Source organism: Pelophylax lessonae, assembly GCF_965119305.1.
Source record: "Pelophylax lessonae genome assembly, chromosome: 5".
In the NCBI taxonomy this organism is placed as follows: domain Eukaryota; kingdom Metazoa; phylum Chordata; class Amphibia; order Anura; family Ranidae; genus Pelophylax; species Pelophylax lessonae.
The window spans coordinates 388,225,168-388,246,218 of NC_138772.1; the positions used below are offsets into that span (position 1 = coordinate 388,225,168).

General features: G+C 40.0%; 1 protein-coding gene across 1 annotated transcript in view; it reads left to right on the forward strand.

The window, feature by feature from the left end:
- LAMA1 (laminin subunit alpha 1) overlaps positions 1–21,051 on the forward strand; it is a 256,439-nt gene that overhangs the window by 43,904 nt on the left and 191,484 nt on the right. Inside the window, exons 2-3 of the mRNA XM_082258773.1 lie at positions 12,196–12,366; positions 12,560–12,672. Coding sequence (XP_082114899.1) covers positions 12,196–12,366; positions 12,560–12,672 — 284 coding nt within the window. The remainder of the gene's footprint in view (positions 1–12,195; positions 12,367–12,559; positions 12,673–21,051) is intronic.

The following is a 21,051-nucleotide window of genomic DNA, read 5'->3' on the forward strand; positions in this document are numbered from 1 at the left end:
ATTGTAGCAAAGTATCATTTCTTCAGTATTGTCATATGAAAAGATATAATAAAATATATACAACAATGTGAGGGGTGTACTCACTTTTGTGAGATACTGTGTGTGTGTGTGTATGTGTATATACAGTGGGTACGGAAAGTATTCAGACCCCCTTAAATTTTTCACTCTTTGTTATATTGCAGCCATTTGCTAAAATCAATTAAGTTCATTCTTCTTCCTCATGAATGTACACACAGCTCCCCATATTGACGGAAAAACACAGAATTGTTGACATTGTTGCAGATTTATTAAAATAGAAAAACTGAAATATCACATGGTCCTAAGTATTCAGACCCTTTGCTGTGACACTCATATATTTAACTCAGGTGCTTTCCATTTCTTCTGATCATCCTTGAGATGGTTCTACGCCTTCATTTGAGTCCAGCTGTGTTTGATTATACTGAATGGACTTGATTAGGAAAGCCACACACCTGTCTATATAAGACCTTCCAGATCACAATGCATGTCAGAGCAAATGAGAATCATGAGGTCAAAGGAACTTCCTGAAGAGCTCAGAGACAGAATTGTGGCAAGGCACAGATCTGGCCAAGGTTACAAAAAGATTTCTGCTGCACTTAAGGTTCCTAAGAGCACAGTGGCCTCCATAATCCTCAAATGGAAGACGTTTTGGACGACCAGAACCCTTCCTAGAGCTGGCCGTCCGGCCAAACTGAGCTATCGGGGGAGAAGAGCCTTGGTGAGAGAGGTAAAGAAGAACCCAAAGATCACTGTGGCTGAGCTCCAAAGATGCAGTCAGGAGATGGGAGAAAGTTGTAGAAAGTCAACTATCACTGCAGCCCTCCACCAGTCGGGGCTTTATGGCAGAGTGGCCCGACGGAAGCCTCTCCTCAGTGTAAGACACATGAAAGCCCGCATGAAGTTTGCTAAAAAAACACCTGAAGGACTCCAAGATGGTGAGAAATAAGATTCTCTGGTCTGATGAGACCAAAATAGTACTTTTTGGCCTTAATTCTAAGCGGTATGTGTGGAGAAAACCAGGCACTGCTCATCACCTGTCCAATACAGTCCCAACAGTGAAGCATGGTGGTGGCAGCATCATGCTGTGGGGGTGTTTTTCAGCTGCAGGGACAGGACGACTGGTTGCAATCGAGGGAAAGATGAATGCGGCCAAGTACAGGGATATCCTGGACAAAAACCTTCTCCAGAGTGCTCTGGACCTCAGACTGGGCCGAAGGTTTACCTTCCAACAAGACAATGACCCTAAGCACACAGCTAAAATAACGAAGGAGTGGCTTCACAACAACTCCGTGACTGTTCTTGAATGGCCCAGCCAGAGCCCTGACTTAAACCCAATTGAGCATCTCAGGAGAGACCTAAAAATGGCTGTCCACCAACGTTTACCATCCAACCTGACAGAACTGGAGAGGATCTGCAAGGGGGAATGGCAGCGGATCCCCAAATCCAGGTGTGAAAGACTTGTTGCATCTTTCCCAAAAAGTCTTCTGGCTGTATTAGATCAAAAGGGGGCTTCTACTAAATACTGAGCAAAGGGTCTGAATACTTAGGACCATGTGATATTTCAGTTTTTTCTTTTTTAATAAATCTGCAACAATGTCAACAATTCTGTGTATTTCTGTCAGTATGGAGTGCTATGTGTACATTCATGAGGAAGAAGAATGAACTTAAATGATTTTAGTAAATGGCTGCAATATAACAAAGAGTGAAAAATTTAAGGGGGTCTGAATACTTTCCGTACCCACTGTATATATATATATATATATATATATATATATATATATATATATATATATATATTCTAAAGTATATACCTATCTTCTTATATTCTTATATGTCAGTACAAACCTTCGTCACATGGTTTAAATGGATAATTTGTCGCACTGAAGCTGTTGATTAAAAATCTAGTTGTGTTGGGGAAGTAGCACTGATAGCAAACGATAGTTCAAAACATTGTTGGTGCATAGTGTATGATAGCAATATTATAAATATAATAGACTATTTTAAACAAGTAGAAGTTTATGATTTAATCTTTGTTTGTTTATTCTATTACTTCCTACAATTTAAAAATCCTAATTGACTAATAAGGAACATGCTTTGTTTAGGTTCACACCTTGTAATTAGGACAAGGATATTGTAGCCTAGGGGTAGCTGTTGATTTAACTGATTGTTAATACCAGTCATAGCTATTAAAACATTTTCTGCAGTTATCCTTATTAAGCTGGAAGTGTGATTGTCCTTAATTGACATTGTCTTCTTTGAAAAGTCAAATAAAAAGAAGCTAAACCCATCTTTGAGGATTGTTTTTGCATCTTTGATTTTAGATCGAGTTGAAATGCAAAAGCTGAATGTCACAGGAATTTCTGTCTATACATATACAGATGAAAACATATGAACTGGACTTTCAACTGAGCTGTTAACAAAAAAAAAAAAGAAAAAAAAAGAAAAAGACATTAACAAACCTTACTGATCTACACTGCACAGAAAAATTAAAGGAACACTTTTTATTCAGAGTATAGCATCAAGACAATTAAACTCCTTGGATATTGATCTGGTCAGTTAGGTAGCAGAGGGGGGTGTTAATCAGTTTCAGCTGCTTTAGTGTTAATTCAATTGACAAAAGGTGCACTAGATGGGCAACATTGAGACAACCTCCAAAACAAGAATAGTTTTACAGGTGGAGGGCATTGACATTTTGTTTCCTACTCATCTTTTCTGACTATTTTTCAATAGTTTTGCAGATTCCAAGAGACAGGCAGTTACTCTAGGAGAGCTGAACAGGGCCGTATCCATTAATCCATTAGCAGGACTGGTATCTACTCCTTTGTGCAAGGAGAAACAGGATGAGCACTGCCAGAGCCCTACAAAATGACATCCAGCAGGCCACTGGTGTGACTGTCTCTGACCAAACAATCAGAAACAGACTTCATGAGAATGGCCGGAGAGCCCAACGTCCTCTAGTGGGCCCTGTGCTCACTCTCCGGCACCGTGGAGCTTGATTGGCATTTGCCATTGAACACCAAAATTGGCAGATCTACCACTGGCACCCTGTGCTTTTCACAGATGAGAGCAGGTTCACCCTGAGCACATGTGACAGATGTGAAATGGTCTGGAGAAGCCATGGGGAATGTTATGCTGCCTGTAACATCAATCAGCATGACCTGTTCGGTGGTGGGTCAGTGATAGTCTGGGGAGGCATATCCATGGAGGGACGCACAGACCTCTACAGGCTGGATATTGGCACCCTGACTGCCATTAGGTATCGGGATGAAATCCTTGGACCCATTGTCAGACCCTACACTGGTGCAGTGGGTCCTGGGTTACTCCTGGTGCACAACAATGTCCAGCCTCATATGGCAAGAGTATTCCACCAGTTCCTGGAGGATGAAGGAATTGCTACCATTAAATGGCCCCCATGCTCACCTGACCTAAATCCAATAGAACACCTCTGGGACATTATGTTTCGGTCCATCCGACGCCACCCGGTTGCACCTCAGTCTGTTCAGGAGCTCAATGATGCCCTGGTCCAGATCTGGGATAAAATACCCCAAAACACCATCCGTCGTCTCATTTGGAGCATGCCCTGATGTTGTCAGGCATGTATACAAGCACGTGGGGGCCATACAAGCTACTGAGTAGCATTTTGCGTTGCTGCAATGACATTTCAGCAAATAGGACTAGCCTGATGCATCATCTATTCACTTTTTTGAGATGTCTTTGAATTCAGCCCTCTGTAGGTTGTTACATTTCAAATCCATCAAATAATGTGGCATCCTTTCGTTCCTAACACATTACCCAGTCCGTATCAGTATAGATATCCAGCGTGAAATTTTTCCCCATATAGATCTGATGTGTTTTCAAAGTGCTCCTTTAATTAAGTAGTGTAGATTTTCAGTGCACAATTAGATATTCCTATCTATTATTGTTAAAGCGGAATTCCACCCAGGGGATACTTTTTTTTAAAAAAATACCTCCGGGACAGTCAGGGCTAGTGCATTCCACAATGGCTAGCCTCTGATCTGTCCCGTGTTGCACTTACCTTTTAGGAGAAATACTTACCTTGAAAAAGTATTCTCCAGCGCTGCCATCTCAGGTGTGGGCAGCTTGAAGCCAGCGCGATCCTCTTCGGCATCCTCTTCCTTCTTCTTCGGTCCCAGAATGCGCCTTCGCCGGCCCCGCCGTCACTTCCGGTGCGCGCGCGTCATCCCTCCACAGCTTCTGGGCATGCCCAGAAGCTGTTTAGAAGGGAATGACGCGCGAGCGCCGGAACTGACGTCGGGGCCGGTGCAGGCGCAATGATTCCTGGGAGCGATGACGTTCAGCTCCCAGGAATCATTGCAAAAGCCAGGAAGTGACGAATCGACGTGGCCGCCGAGGGGAGGAAGAAGGAAGTAAGGTAAGTATATTTTCTCTACAAGGTAAGTAAAAAAAAAAAAAAAAATTGCGATTATCCATTTGTTTTTCAGGTGACCCGGAGCGAGAAGATGGAGGTAAGTATAAAATTAGGGTGGAACTCCACTTTAAGAATTTCTATCTTTTATACCAGCCTGAAGGTTTTCAACACAAATTCAGCAAGGTGCTTTAATTATTCCTTATGTATTTTGCTCCATGCTGACACATGAGCATCATCCTACCATCTGCATGTTCTAGCAGAGATCTAGATTTATCAGACAAGACAATGTCCTTTTAACTTTAAATGGTCAACTGTGGTGATCCTATGCCCACTGTACCCTCATTTTTCATAGTTTTAACTGACACAAGCATAACCTGCCATGGTCTTCTGCTGCTCTAGTCTGTCTTTTGCAAGGTTTTCTATGTTGTCCCACCAGAGATACCCCTTCCCACCACTGTTTCCAAGAGCGGTTTTTGAACAGTTGTTTATATTGTTTTTTTGCCAGCAGAATTAACTGAATGTTTGATTTTTAAATTCCATTTTATTTACAAATTCTAGTTCTTGCAGTGCATGAAAATCCCTGGTGGTCACACAGGGATCTAAGATTCAGCAGCCACTACATCTGACACCAACAAGCTTTTCAAGGTCAAAGTCAGACTGAATCATTCCCATTATGATGCTTGTGAGCTGTTAAAACTCCGAACATTTCATTATGCTTTTTTGTATAAGCTTTAACCACATGATTCACTGCCAAGCAGGCAAACTTTATTTTTTTAACCCTAAGTTTATGTCCCTACATTCATTTACATATAGTTTACATTTGTGTTGATCCAGGAAGAGCTTTAATCAAATCAATTCAAATCTTATTTCCATATATCAGTCTGTACAAAAGATTTACTTTGGAAATAAATGTGCAAGATCATATTACATGTAACACTTATTCAGGTCTATCTGGAATCTGTCCACAAAAATGCATTTTGATTGCATGCATTAAGTAGAATACAAACAGTGTAAAATAAGTTGGCTTACTTGACATAACTTTCTAAGCTAACTAAAACAGCTTGCAGAAAGACATAAATATGAGGAGTGGAAAAGTAAACATCCTTTGCCATTTTTCTTGGTAAGTCAACCATGGATGCCTGGAGGAGATGCTCCCAGCTGCCCAGTGATAGAGTTTCTGAATCCCACTCATTTCCTGTTCATTGGATGGAGACTCTTGTTCTTGGCCAGGTGTTCGCAGACTACAACTGTTTTCAAACAGGTCTTTAAACAAAAAACAGCAGCACCTTTTTTGCTTGTTGATGCAATTGTTCCCCTTGAGTTCTCAGCAGGCATAGAAGAACGATAATGACTGTTTATTTTGTTAGTAGTGTCCCACAATGAAGAAAATGAAGAAGGAGGATCCAGATAATAGAGATCTAAAGAGTGCAAACAGATGTGAAGCTATTTACACAGGAAAGCAAACATGTAAAGGTATCCAAAGGAAGGCCATAGACTTTCAGATGTCTCACTGAGACGGTGGGTTGGGAGACCCCAAACTTATAAATGTCTCCGGGACCTGCCCAGATCGTTTCCCTGACTTGGGCAAGAGGTGTTATAGTGTGGCCTTTTACCAAAGTTGGACATTTTTTTGTAATATTAACTATTACATCAACAGCGCATACCTTGTAGCAGGGTGGTATGGGAAAAAGAGAATTTGCTGTATAGAGTGGTGTATGGATATCAAAATATATTGGTATTGACACCAATGAATCTACCTGTAATTTAGGGGTTGGTAATGCCAATGGCCCAAAAAAATGTACATGTTGTACTGGGTAGTATGGTAATTATTACCTACAGCATGTGCCAAGATATAGGGGGGTGTCTAGTGCCACCTATATTTTTTTCCCATGTGCATGTATAAACCACTTACAATAATTATATATATTGTGCATATACTGTGCTAAAATATGACTTATCTGTCATAAACAATAAACGTGCACACACCGAATCCCGTGTGTTTGCTTAACAAAATATAAAGTGCATCAACTGTGCTTATTACAATTGTTACAGATAAAGTAATCAATGCATTTTGTAGATAAATATACAGTGATAAAAATTCCTTAAAAGGGTCCAATACAACAAAGAAAAAGTGCTCAGTGTAGAGAGATAGCGTCCATATATTCCAAGAAATAATAATAGTTCAAGTGACAGTTCTGGTTTCAATATTGGTGTCGAAATCAAAACAACAGTGCAATGGTGGTGTCACCCTCCGTGCTCCTGTGTATATGAGGTAGGCAATACAAACTCACCAGATGTTGTTGACCCCCAATGTCATACGGCAAGTGGGTCAAATGAGCTTGTGTGGTGAGTGTCCAGCGGGGTCCCAGCCGTCCGTGTTCGGGTGGTCCTGGATCCTATTGGTTGTTGTGAAAAAATATCGCACTCCTCATGGTGTAGTATAAAACTTTTACCAAAGTGTCAAGGATTGCTCATTAACACCTTCTAAGAATCTTTATCCATGTTAATTGCAAAGAGTAGGCTAAGTATGGCCACCCTAAACATTTTATTTGGTTAATATAGCCATATAATAAAAGTTGCCGGCTGTACATTTTTTTGCCAGCCAAACACATAAAGAGCTAGATGTCAACAAATGAGCACTTTCACCTACACATGACATGGTTTCAGAAGATATCTCCCAACTGCTGATTCTATATTGAAAAGGGAACAACCATTCTACCATGCTTGTGTCACATAAAGTCAGTTAAATCAGGGATGACTAGTAGGCAACACTTGCCATTTCCAGAGTCCTCATGTTGGGCCAGCCTACCCTTGTTTACTCTGTTGTCTTTGAAAGTACAGTAAACTGTATGGCCTGCAAATTTGGACTAACAGTTTCTACTGTCTGTTGGCGTGGACCAGTTGGTTGTGGAATTCTACAGTTGTCCACTCTTGCTATACGTAGAAATACGTTTCATTTGGTGCCTTTAAAGATTTGCGAAGTGTATGCATTACTGGAAATGGTAGAGGAGATGCAAATTTGATAATACAGTAAAACCTTGGTTTGAGAGTAACTTGGTTTGAGAGCGCTTTGCAAGACAAGCACATTTTTTAAATAAATTTTGACTTGATATACAAGCGATGTCTTGATATACAAGTAGCGTCATGTATAAAAAAGAAGAGAGGAGCCTCTAAAGTGTAGCAATATGGTTACATTTAATGAAGGTTCAATATTTAGCAACTCACATGGTTGATGATTAAAACAGGCACATCTAAGAATGCAGGCATCTGGGGTAAAGCTGTCCACATAGACCATCCTCTGCACAGTCATCTTCATCATCCCTTCCCCGCTGCACTCCACGAGTGATTCAAAACCTCACTTTCAGCTCACTCTACTGCAGGCTATTCTTCCCGGTCACGATTGCAGACTGACAGTGGTGAGAGCTGGTGGTTCAGAAGATGGTCTATGTGGACAGCTTTACCCCGGATGCCTGCATACTTAGATTTGCCGCCCTCTTTAATCATCAACCATGTGAGTTGCTAAATGTTGTGCCTTCATTAAATGTAACCATATTGCTACACTTAGAGGCGCCTCTCATCTCTATTGTATTCTGTAGCTCTGCTGGATTTTGCTTCTACTCCCCTTGGGAAGGCTGCATATTGTGGATGGACATTTTATGGTTACACAACCTATCACATTGCTATAATCTTTGTATATAGACTATAAACCGAAGGACTTGTGGAACGAATCATCTGAGTTTCCATTATTTCTTATGGGGAAATTCGCTTTGATATAAGAGTGCTTTGGATTACAAGCATGTTTCCAGAACAAATTATGCTCGCAATCCATGGTTTTACTGTAGTTTTTTATATAGCGGTTTGCACATAATCAATAAGAGATATTATTCTTGGGAAGAATAGTTGTTATTTCCATTCTGGTATGTATATGGGCACTTCTGGCATGTGCTTACACATCATCTCTTTTTGCAGTATTTTGCACTGTGCATTTATATCTTTCTACCCTAATGTGGTCATATTGTTGACAATGCACATGTAGAAAGATACATATATCCAAATGTTCTGTGATAACCTGATCCTCTGTAATCACAGGATGTGCTGTAATCACATGACCACCTGTAATCTTTAATATCATTAATGCGCTATAGTTACCCAATGACTGCACTGGTATGCTGAAAGATGGAAATTGTTCAGCTACTATCCTCCCTTCTAACTGTTAAGCAATTGTTATAATATAGAGATAAATTGGTAGGCTTAAAGGAAAGTCATTTGTTTTCACTAGGGATTTTAAATAACTAAAATATTTAGCTTAGTGTCAGTTTAATTTATTGGGTCTTAATAGCATTGACCTAGAATTTCCTGTCCTACAGGATAGAAAAACATCATCTAAAGCAACAGGAAAAGGAAATATATACCACAATAGTATAGTATACCTAAATGTCAATTTAGTATAACTGAAGTTTCTGTACAAAGCTTTAAGCCCAAATTTTGTAAAAAACATGTCTAAATAATCCGCACAAGTGACATTACTTCTATTTAATATGAACTATTCCTTATGCTGGTGTGGCATTTCTAAAGAAAATCTTCAGTCCCATGCCCCCCTCCCATACCCTGCATCTGTAATCTTCCGGTGTTGTCGGAGTGAATACCAGACCTGAACCTGTGCCATATTTGTTGCCCTTTCACCCCCCATGTAACATTCTATAGAAGCTTTGCTATAGGCTTCATAAAAGAAAAACACTCTATGAACGGAGGACAGGTGGGTAAATTAAAGGCCCATCTCCTCTTTTTATAGGGCGCTTTTCATTCATGGAAAATATAGTACAGCTTTTATGAATGGAGGAGGGAGGTAGTAAGGATGGGCATAGTTGGCAGTCTTGATAAGTGCATGTCACAGGTCCAGCACTGGTATTAGAGGGGGGCCGAGGTCTATACATTTTCACTATGATTGCCCACACCAGCACAAGGGACACTTTACATTAAATGTAAGTAACGTCTCTTGTGCTAATTTTTTTACTTTTTTTTTTTTTTCAAAGCCAAACTTTAAAAAGACGGTAAGCCAGATGCAGGCATCAGATGACATGTACAGAAAGTTATATATTTAAAAAAAAAACATTTACGTATTTTTTTTTAGGTACATTTAGATAAACACTGCTGATATATGATTTATATACCAGCAAAAAAAATATAAATAAAAAAAATGTAGACTCTCTTCTCTTCAGAGATAATCAACTGGTAACTGGGCTGCCTGTGTATGTGGTTTTGCGCAAATTATTATTTAGTTTCAATAAATGCCCATATTCTCTATAAAAAGGCTAGATCTGCTGTAAAAAAGAATTTGGTTGCCTGGGGTGGCTCTTAACCTAGGACATATGAAGTGAACCCATAAACCCAGCCTTTGAATACAGCAACCGAACAGTTTTTTTTAGCCTTTTTTTATCGGATCTGATTGGATGCAAGCATTGTTTAGACAAGAATTTTCCTGGCTGGCTTTGTAGACAAAAGTCATTTGAAAAATTGACTTTTGCCAAGATGGGTAGTGCTGACAGGGCCACCCACAGAAGGAATTTTGACTGATTCAGCAGGAATCTGCGGGAATTTGAGCCATGTATACCCAGCTTTAGACTACAAGCCTGTTTGCTTATCAGATTGCGTACCAATCAGAATGATTGATAACATAAAATTATAGGCATTATGAGAAATGTATTAAAAAATGTTTCCTTTTAAAGTATTTAGTTATTTACTGATAGATTTATGCAATAAAAGGACCTTATCCATGGTGGTATTAGCATGCGTTTCCAAGGAACACCCAATTTTTGCCTTTACCTATATGGTTATTTTTACAGTGAATATTAGTTTGCTGGGCTAACCTTAAGCGATTCTTCTATTTGAATAGAGTTCAGTGTCCAGGCTAACATGCTTCATGCTGGACTTCTCATCTTAATTGTTTCTTTTGGTTTGCCCTGCTTGGCCCGTCTGTCTGTCTGGTTTGTGCTCTAGTTACGGAAGCAATCATACACTTCAATTGCCAAAAAAGCTTTGGGATTCTGTTATCTGTGTTCATGTTTTGAAAGCTCTAAAATTGCCTGTCTTGCAAATTCCTCTTGTTATTCTCAACAACTATGTCTGCTTGTTATGTCTGTGTCTCCTGCTATGTCCTGATAACTTATCTCTACTGCTTACTGTCATAGCAAACATGAATATTGTTAACTGTTGTGTGTTAAAGATTTTTTATCAGGTCTATTCATTGATTTTTGTTTTCTGTTGATAACTCTTGTCATCAAAATCAGTATAACCCTCAGCTGAAACAACAATTTTACCCAAATATCAGGGCTTCATAATTGTATTTTATCTAATTCTTGAATCATCACTGTGACCACCCTCATCTACTCCATGACTTTAGGCCATATTGCAGGTGACTGAAATTCAGGGGATACTGAGAGGCATCAGAAGGCTTGATATAATTCAGAAAAACACAAAACCATTTTTTCCGAAAGGGTGTCGTCATTCAAGTGTGCCTAGGGCATTATCATTTTTAGTTTTGTTCTACACTGGGATGCATCCCCGAATTTTGTGACTGCGCTCCAACTTGCCCAGCACAATGTTCTTCAGGATTCATTGACCATTTACCCTAATGCACTTTATTCTAGCTCACTTATCTGAAATAAAGGGTGTGTAGTCATTGCCACTCTTACTCCAAGATTAGGTTTAATATAAAGACATGTGGCAGGAAGGCGCATGTCTGTGCGGCAGTATGTGGCAGTCAGAACACCCATTTATTTGATTATCCTCTTACTAATTTCTGGTACACATGGGCTGAATATCAGCAGGTATCGGCCAGTTCAACAGAAACGGGTCAACATTTGGCCAGTGTGTACAGCAGCCTGTCGGACAGAGGTTGGCTTGATGCCTGGGTTCTGTCGAATAGGCATCCTGGAAAACCAGCAGCTGACTGGCATCCGATCAGCACTAGCAGCCAATGATGTGTTCTGGTGGGGTGGGGGGAGCATAGTTAGTACAGTGAGCTCCTGGCAAAACCCCTCTGGGTTGAACGAAAAAAAAAAACAACCTGTGTGTGCCATGCTTAAGAGTAGAAACTTTAAGGTATTCACTATTGATGAAACCAATTTGAGCACTGCTGAAGATAGTCAGAGCTGGATCATCCACAAGGAGCCTAGGGCCCGGTGGATGTCCAGGAGACCATTCTACAGCCTTCACGCTTCTGCAAGAATTCCAGATTTAGAGAACTGATAAAGATGTCTGCCAGTTCACAAAGAAGGATGCCCTTTTAGACCCCATTCACACTGGCGCGACTTGTCAGGCGACTTGGTCGCCTGACAAGTCGCAGTGGGTCGCTCGCCATTGAATAGTACAGGACCCGTTCTAATAGGAGCGACACAAGTCGCTCCGACTTAGAAAAAGGGTCCTGTACTACTTTGGGGCGACCTGGAGGCGACTTGCATTGACTTCAATGATATGAAGTCTGTGCATGTCGCACCGAGGTCGCGGTGCACAGCAGGTCGCCTCAGCAAGTCGCGTCGCCCCTGTCTGAACGGGGTCTTAAGCAGTTGGTGTTTGAGACTAAAAAAATGCAAAAGTTGTATAAAAAAATAAAACATTTGAAACATAAATTGTACTCAGTTAAAATACACTTTGTTTCCTTTAATGCCTCTGGTTACCTTTTTAGTTTAACATATTTTCAGAAATTAAAAAAAAAAGTTAACAAAAGTTTTCAAATCATTTTATAGTTTTGTGAAATTTTAATGATCTTTATTTTCTTTTTATTTTAGGTTTGTTCCCTGCAATCTTAAATTTAGCTAGCAAAGCAGAAATTACCACCAATGCCACCTGTGGTGAAATGGGACCGGAAATGTTTTGTAAACTTGTGGAACATGTGCCAGGAAGAATAGTCCGAAACCCACAATGTCGAATCTGTGACCAGAACAGTGTTAATTCAAAGGGTAACCTCCTTCTTTTTCAATTGACATGCAGTTTGTTTTTCTAGCTTTGTACACAATTTCACACACACTCCTATTTTTTTAAATAATCATAGTGGGGAATAACTGTTTTTTTCTCACTAATATTTCTTTATTTGTTTTTTTTAAACTGGTTGAGTTCTGTGTTTTTAATAAGGTGTGTCTGTATTTCTTTCAGAACGTCATCCAATCACCAATGCTATTGATGGAACAAATGACTGGTGGCAGAGTCCCAGCATACAGAATGGCAGACTGTATCACTGGGTCACCATCACCCTGGATTTAAAACAAGTAATTATAATATCTTGGTTGTTGCTTTTTTTAACAAGTCTATTTCATTTTCTTGTTAAGAAAAAAATCAACAAGCTTTACTTTTACCATGATGTAATTTTCTCAATTTACTAAGGAATTCCAATTATTTTTCACATTACTGATCAAAAGACAACACTAATGAAAAAATAATGGAATAATGCTATCATCGTAATATGTTTTGATAAAAAAAAAGGAGCGCCTGGTGTCCAGAGAAATGCAACTTCTAAAATATGGTTCACAGATGTTCACTAAAAAGTAGCAACACGCGCATCGAGACAACACTCCCCTTTTTCAGGGCCAACAAACAAAACAAAGGGTGGATAAAAAAAAAAAATATATATATATATATATATATATATATATATATATATATAGCAATATATCTATAAAAAATATAGGATAAACAAAGATAATAATAATATTAAAACAAGTTAAAAAAAAGTATTAATAATACTGTAAAAATATATGATATATAAATGGAGCTGGTAACCACTTTTGGTGAATATAAAATTGGATACAGATCAAACCTGTACAGAAAAAAAAAATGGAAAATTGTGGGCTATAGTACAACGTAGAAGGTGCTACTGTAGCTTACAGAAGAGGAGTAATATAATAAAGACCTTTTTAAGTGCAGTGCAGTCATCCTCGTGCATAGTCCAATGTGTAGGCTGTGTGTAACAATGTTATGTAAATCACAAGTGTGGCTTAACAAAATTACGTATATTTAAGTTTTATATATATATATATATATATATACACACACTGCTCAAATAAATTGAAGGAACTATTTGAAAACACAGCAGATCTCAATGGGGAAAACTATCACGCTGGATATCTATACTGATATGGACTGGTTAGGTACAAAAGGACGCCACATCATTTGATGGATATGAAATTTATCAACCAACAGAAGGCTGAATTCAAAGACACCCCAAAAAATCTAAGTGAAAAAATGATGCAGCAGGCTAGTCCTTTTTGCTGAAATTCCATTGCAGCAACTCAAAAAGGTACTCAGTATTTTCTACGTCCCTCACGTGCTTGTATGCATGCCTGACAACATCAGGGCATGCTCCAAATGAGACGACGGATGGTGTCTTGATGTATTTCATTCCAAATCTGTACCATGGCATCACTGAGCTCCTGAGCAGACTGAGGTGCAACCAGGTGGCATCGGACGGACCGAAACATAATGTCCCAGAGGTGTTCTATTGGATTTAGGTCAGGGGAGCGTGGGGGCCATTCAGTGGTATCAATTCCTCAATCCTCCAGGAACTGGTGGCATACTCTTGCCACATGAGGCTGGGCATTGTCATGCACCAGGGGAAACCCAGGACCCACTACACCAGCGTAGGGTCTGACAATGGGTCAAAGGATTTCATCCCGATACCTAATGGCATTCAGGGTGCCAATGTCTAGTCTGTAGAGGTATGTACGTCCCTCCATGGATATGCCTCCCTAGACTATCACTGACCCACCACCAAACAGGTCATGCTGACTGATGTTATAGGCAGCATAACGTTCCCCATGGCTTCTCCAGACCCTTTCACTTCTGCCATATGTGCTCAGGGTGAACCTGCTCTCATCTGTGAAAAGCATGGGGTGCCAGTGGCAGATCTGCCAATTCTGGTGTTCAATGGCAAATGCCATTCAAGCTCCATGGTCCCAGGCAGTGAGCACAGGGCCCACTAGAGGACGTCGGGCGCTCAGGTCACCCTCATGAAGTCTGTTTTTGATTGTTTGGTCAGAGGCAGTCACACCAGTGGCCTTATGGATTTCATTTTGTAGGGCTCTGGCAGTGCTTATCCTGTTCCTGTTTGCACAAAGGTCCTGCTGATGGGTTAAGGACCTTATACGCCCCTGTTCAGCTCTCCTAGAGTAACTGCCTGTCTCCTGGAATCTCCTCCATGCTCTTAAAAAATGTGCTGGGAGACAAAGCAAACCTTCTGGTAACGGCACATATTGATGTGTCATCCCAGAGGAGTTGGACTGCCTGTGCAACCTCTATAGGGTCCAGGTATTGCCTTGTGCTTTCAATAGTGACACTGACCCTAGCCAAATGCAAAACTAGTGAAAAACAGTCAGAAAAGATGAGTAGGGAAAACAAAATGTCAGTGCCCTCCACCTGAGAACCATTCCTGTTTTCAAGGTCATCTCATTGTTGCCCATCTAGTTCACCTTTCGTTAATTTCAATAACACTGACTGAAACTGATTAACAACCCCCTCTGCTACCTAACTGACCTGATTAATATCCCAGGAGTTTAATTGACTTGATGCTATACTCTGATTAAAAAGTGTTCCTTTAATTCTTTTGAGCAGTGTATGCATATGTATGTATGTATGCATGTGTGTGTATGTATATATATATATATATATATATATACATACATTACTTGTCTGTTGCTGGCGATGGGTAAAACTGCCATATAGGAAAACTTTCAGGCTTTTTGCACATGGCTGTAATTTACAGTGATTCTGCGTACAGAGTAAGGTAGTACTGCTGTAGTGGTTGTGCCAGGAAGCAACAGCTACAGCAAATTATTTGCCATAGGAATGCATTACAGAAAATGCAGTGCTCACTTACACGTATGTAATGTTTACATTTTGAAAAATACGCCTCTATGCCAGTGCTGGCAGTTACGCGCATACGGGTGCGTGTTCATTTCTGTAATGACCAAGTACACTACAGTTGTGTCTCGGAGGCAGGGTCCAATGATATTTTTCTATACTTCCAGCATTTTTAAAGAGACAAAACATAAGGAAAAGAGCATGTATTGCAGAGATGTACTGAATATGTTTGTTTTTTTCTTTTATTTAAATGCCTTTTCATTACCTGTTTATATGGAGGTCATACTGTCTGCATTATGAAGTATGTAGACCTTTTCAATAGTTTGAGGACCAGGCAGGTTTATATTTTTAATGATGACTGTTTCCATAACTAAATGTTACCTTTATTTTGGTTATAGGGCATAGACTGTTTGGGTGGCATAATGCTGTAATATCTATCTCCTACATTTTAAAATCGTTTTTAATGCTTGCATACTCTCAGGCTTATTAAATTGGGAAAGCAACAATGGGGAGTCTACAGTGACATGCAACAACCAATTATAATCAATCAGTGGGAGGTAGAAATGCCCCTGCATAAAGCACTGGTGTAAACTGTCAGTGTTGTATAAATCCTGTATAATAATAATAATAATCAAGAATGGGAAAAATGTCTAGTGTCGGCTGTCAGTAGGAGTAAAAAATCTCTGTGTCAGCTGTCAGCGGGAGAAAAAATGGCCAGAGTTGGGTATTTTTTTTCCTATAAGTGACCACCAACAACAGCTTCTATAGGAATACGACATCAATGGTCAGCAGGCAAAAAAATGTTCTACTGATGATGCCAATAGGTGAAAAAATTGGTCTTCGGTTGCATGGGAAAAAAATAAGACATTGGTACTCATTGGAGTGGAAAAAAAAAAAATGGTGCTAAGTGGCATAGGAAAAAATAAAATATGGATGTCAATGCTCACTTACCTGGTCCACTCATCCACCCTTCTCTCCCATCTTTGCTAGAACTATACAGACACTCTTCTGCAGGAGATCACTTTGTCCAACAACATCATCATATATCCAAAGCTTTGTACGGTAACATGGCATGTGCCATCAAGACTATTGATCGACCGATATCGTTTTTTTACCGCCGATACGGATACCGATATTTTGGTCATCGGATATCGGTATCGGCCGATATTTTCGGACATTACATTTTTTTTTTTTTTTTTTTAATGTCTACAGGTACTGTGGTGGAGGGATCTGGGCATCTAAAAGACCCTGAACCCCTCCTCTGCACTTAAAAGCATTCAAAACTCCAAGTTCGGCTGTTTTGAATGCTGTACGTTTTTTGAATTCGGTGCCGCCAGTACCCAGAGGCGCCAAATTCAAAGAAATGGAGACCCGGTCAGACCGCGGCGGTGCAGATGGAGACCCGGTCAGACAGCGGAGATGAAGGTAGGATGCCCGGGTCTCCCGGTGGTATAGGAGACCTGGGCGAGCTGCGGAAGACGGCGGGAGGGGGGGACATCCTGTCCCGTTCCTTGGAATGTCAGCCAAGCGGCTTCTCAGCTGGATCGGTTGTCATTACAAGACAGCCGACCGTCGGCTATGGACGCCGGTACCGGGGTGATGCCTCTAGCTGCAGGCATCACTCTGGTACAAGCACTTTCCTGAAATATCGGCAATATCGGTAAATCAAAAGGCTGATTCTGATATATCGGGCAAAGTGCATATCGGCCCTCGATATATCGGCTTTGCCGATAATCGGTCGATAACTAATCAATACCCCGGGATTTTGTTGATATTCAGGGACAGTCACACAGGATCTGGGGCAGTTGGGAGTGTGCAAATATTGTATAGTTACATTATAAGATGACATTGTAAAATGTAGTTGAAAGTTATAAACCATTGCCAGCCAACACCTTTTAGTGATATGTGCCTTTTGCACATACTAAATGTGAAACATATACAGCATTTGGTTTTTATTAAAATCCTAGCAACAGGTTAGCGATAGGTCTCCTTTGAAGTATTACAAAAGCTAAACGCAGGGCAGTTACTCATTATGCACATGAAAAAATTCAATATGAATTAAAGTTAACATTTTCCATTTGTCCAACAAAACTTTAGATCAACATGGTTTCTTTGTCCACGTGTTTCCATCTAAACAAAATTTGAAGTTATTTTTTTAGCTAGCTTTGCACACAAAGCAAATCTAGTCTTTTACTCTTCAGTATCAAGAGTTTGTATCAGGACAAATATGTCAACTTTGGATCCTTGGAGTGATGTTGTAAAATTACTAGACCCTGACAAAACGGAATACCTTCCGGCCAGAGTAAGCGAGTCTGGCTATTCAGTGTCAGGTAGCTTTAATACTTTGATCTGGTCTAATTACAGAGGAGATAAGCACCTTCTGGAGCCATCTCTCATATGTAAATTGCTGGTTCCAGTTGGTAGCACACCATCAGAAGCATGTAAAATGACAATAAAGCTGAAATCAGTCAGGGAAACAGTAGATGTAAACCCAATCACCTACATTTCAAAAACATTTTATTATTTTTAAATCCTACAGAATTTGGTAATATAATACTTGGTGATTCTGCCATGCCTCTTCTTCAAGAACTTTCTGCTATTGGGTGATAACCCTCAGCATGAGGTATCTAGCCTAGGAAAGAAATATGTTTAAAGAAACAGGATGTTTCTGGAAGTAGAAACTCCCAGTTGAGTTTCTGAATTGTAACCAGGGCCAGACTTTACTTATACAGGCCAGCTACTTTGTGCCAACCCCAGCCCCACCAAACACATACACACCCTCATGGGAGTAGGAACCCGTGAACTGGTCTATGGGAGACATAAGTATAGAGACACAGGATGTTTCTGTAAGCAGAAGCTCCCAGTTGAGTTTCTAAATTGTAACCAGACCCAGATTCATACTTCTTTCTTCCGTAGGCCAGCTACCTTGTGATAAACCCCACCCCCCACCAAACACACACATTCATGGGACTGGGAATTGTGGGTGGAAATAGTCACGTGGAGGACTAGGAGAAACTGCAAATGACTCGGGGATCTGCATGGGGCTGCTGACAATGGAGGGATATGGAGCTACAGGGGGATGGGGCGCTCATTCTACTGCAGTGGCCTAAGGTGCAGAGCACTGAAGCACAGGGCATCTGCTGCCACTCTGTAGAGTGTCTTACATTTTAAAGGGCAGGATCCTGTGGGATCTGGCATACTTTACCCACATTACAGAGAAATTCTATCTATCTATCTATCTATCTATCTATCTATCTATCTATCTATCTATCTATCTATCTATCTATCTATCTATCTATCTATCTATCTATCTATCTATCTATCTATCTATCTATCTATCTATCTATCTATCTATCTATCTATCTATCTATCTATCTATCTATCTATCTATCTATCTATCTATCTATCTATCTATCCAGCTATCCAGCTATCTATCTATCTACAGTATCTATAGAACATGGTAGCAAAAGTCACCTGATGTTTTCTTAGCTGCAGCAGCAAGAACTTTTGCAACATGTCATGGCTTTGTTTCAATCCACCACTGAGTTTTAAACATTCTTAGACATTTTTTATGCTGTTCATTTTTCATTTTCTAAATTAAACAATAAATAAAAACTCATCCAGGAGGATGGGTTCCCCTAGGGCAGGGCTAGGAACTTAAATACTAAATGCATTATATTGTAATGATGGCCCTTTCCTATGTTAATCCTTGTAATATTTCCCTCACCTACTGCAGTGCAGTGCGGATGCCTTACGCTGTATGCATTTTAAGGTTTCCATCCATTTTAGAAAGTATTAAAATACTTTTTTTTGCATAAAGAAGCCCGTTTTTTGTTTTGTGGGCTGTGTATATGGGGTGCATTATATTGTCCAGATTCCTAGGGTGTATGCTACTTCATTTGGGTAAAATTAAAAAACCAAAGGTTTGTACAGACACCTTTTGGTACCTTGTGGTTAAAGTGTCATTAAACCTACATCATTAAAAGCTATCAATATATGCTATATTACATGCTGTTCATACTCACTCAGTCAATGCAGGATTCCTTTTAAGTATTCTGTAACAAACCTGTTTAATTCTGCTGCTCTCTGTCTCTTCCTCCTGCCCATGTCCCCACTGCTGTTGAGGATTTTACTGAGCAGTGTTAGCAGCTAGTGCATATGTTCAGTTTTCAGTGTCCTTATACTCTGATCATTTTCTCCCTATCACATCTGAGCAGCCCATGTGACTATAGAGTCACACATTTGGTCGTATATACAACGGTAAATGACAGCCCACTCCCTCTCTCCTCCACCATGCCCACTAACCAGCTAAGCACAACAGGGGCAGGTTATTACATCTTGATTGATGGAGTCTTCACCTCCTTCCTATTCGAAGACACAGGTTGGAAGGGCGTAAAACAACCTGTGATTGGCAGAAATACACCCACACCATGCCATAAAATGATAAAGATTTAATTTCAAACATGTATTCGTATGACAATTTAAAACAGTTTATTGCTATTAATTATTTATTTTTACTCTGCATTCCAAACACTATTTTTTTTTTTAACTTATGTGACTAGCAGCAGAGGGCTAGAAGCTCCTTCTGCCACTATTTCCCTACAAACAGGCTGTGAAAGAGCTAGGTCATGTGACAGCCGTATACCAATTATTTAAAAAGGTACTTAGATGTTTTTTTAAATTAATTATTAAATAGGTATAGTTCCATCATCCACATACAGAATGAGAAGGGATACTGTAGATTAAACAGTGTGTGTTTAGTATCACTTTAATGCTTTTTTAATTATTAAATACCCAGATCTTGAATATTATTCCAAATTGCTACCATATACAATCTAAAAATTATCTACTTATCAATAAAAATGCAAAAGCTGAAACACAAGTGCTAGTAATGTCCTAATAATGCATACTTCGTGCTCTACCTTACTGCTATCCTTTTAGCCTTACTTTACCAGTTAATATTGACCCCTTTTTTTTAGGAAAGGTCAGTATTGGCTTTGCTGGGTAATGTTTGATGTTTCCCCTAAGAGCCGGTTCACACTGAGGCGATCCGACTTCGGGGGGCGACCTGTGAAGTTGCGTGCACCGCTGTGCACCGTGACTTTGGCGCGACTTGCAGGGACTTCACATAATGGAAGTCTATGCAAGTCGCTCCCAGGTCGCCCCAAAGTAGCACAGGACCCTTTTTCTAAGTCGGATCGACTTGTGTCGCTCCTATTAGAACGGGCCCTGTACTACTCAATGGACCGCGACCGACCGCGACATGTCAAGCTGACAAGTCGCCTGACAAGTCGCGCTAGTCTGAATGGGCTCTAAAAGTAGGCTCCACAGGGATTCACAAGTACAATACAAATTACAAATATAACTTGCAGCGCCAAATAATCCTTCAACTCATTAGTAGTACATGGAAATAATGAGGGAAAGAATATAACATAAAATCCTTAAAACACATTGGTTAAAAACAGCAGAACAACTTCTTTAACCAGTTCAGAGCTGACATGTTACACCCCCTTCCTGTCCAGGTCTGTTTTTAGATTTCAGTGGATGGATAGTTTGACTGAAAGCTACTTCATCATACAACGCTGTACCCATATTATTTTGATATCATTGTTTGAGACAGAGCTTTTTTTAATTGTATATAGTGGTATTTTAAAAACGGCTGTTTATTATAAAAATTTCCCATACCGCATGTTAAAATAAACATGCCAGGAAAGCACAAACACCCCCAAAATTGCCCCTTCTTGGAAAGTAGACACCCCAAGGTGATCTAATTTTTACCACAATATTTTTGA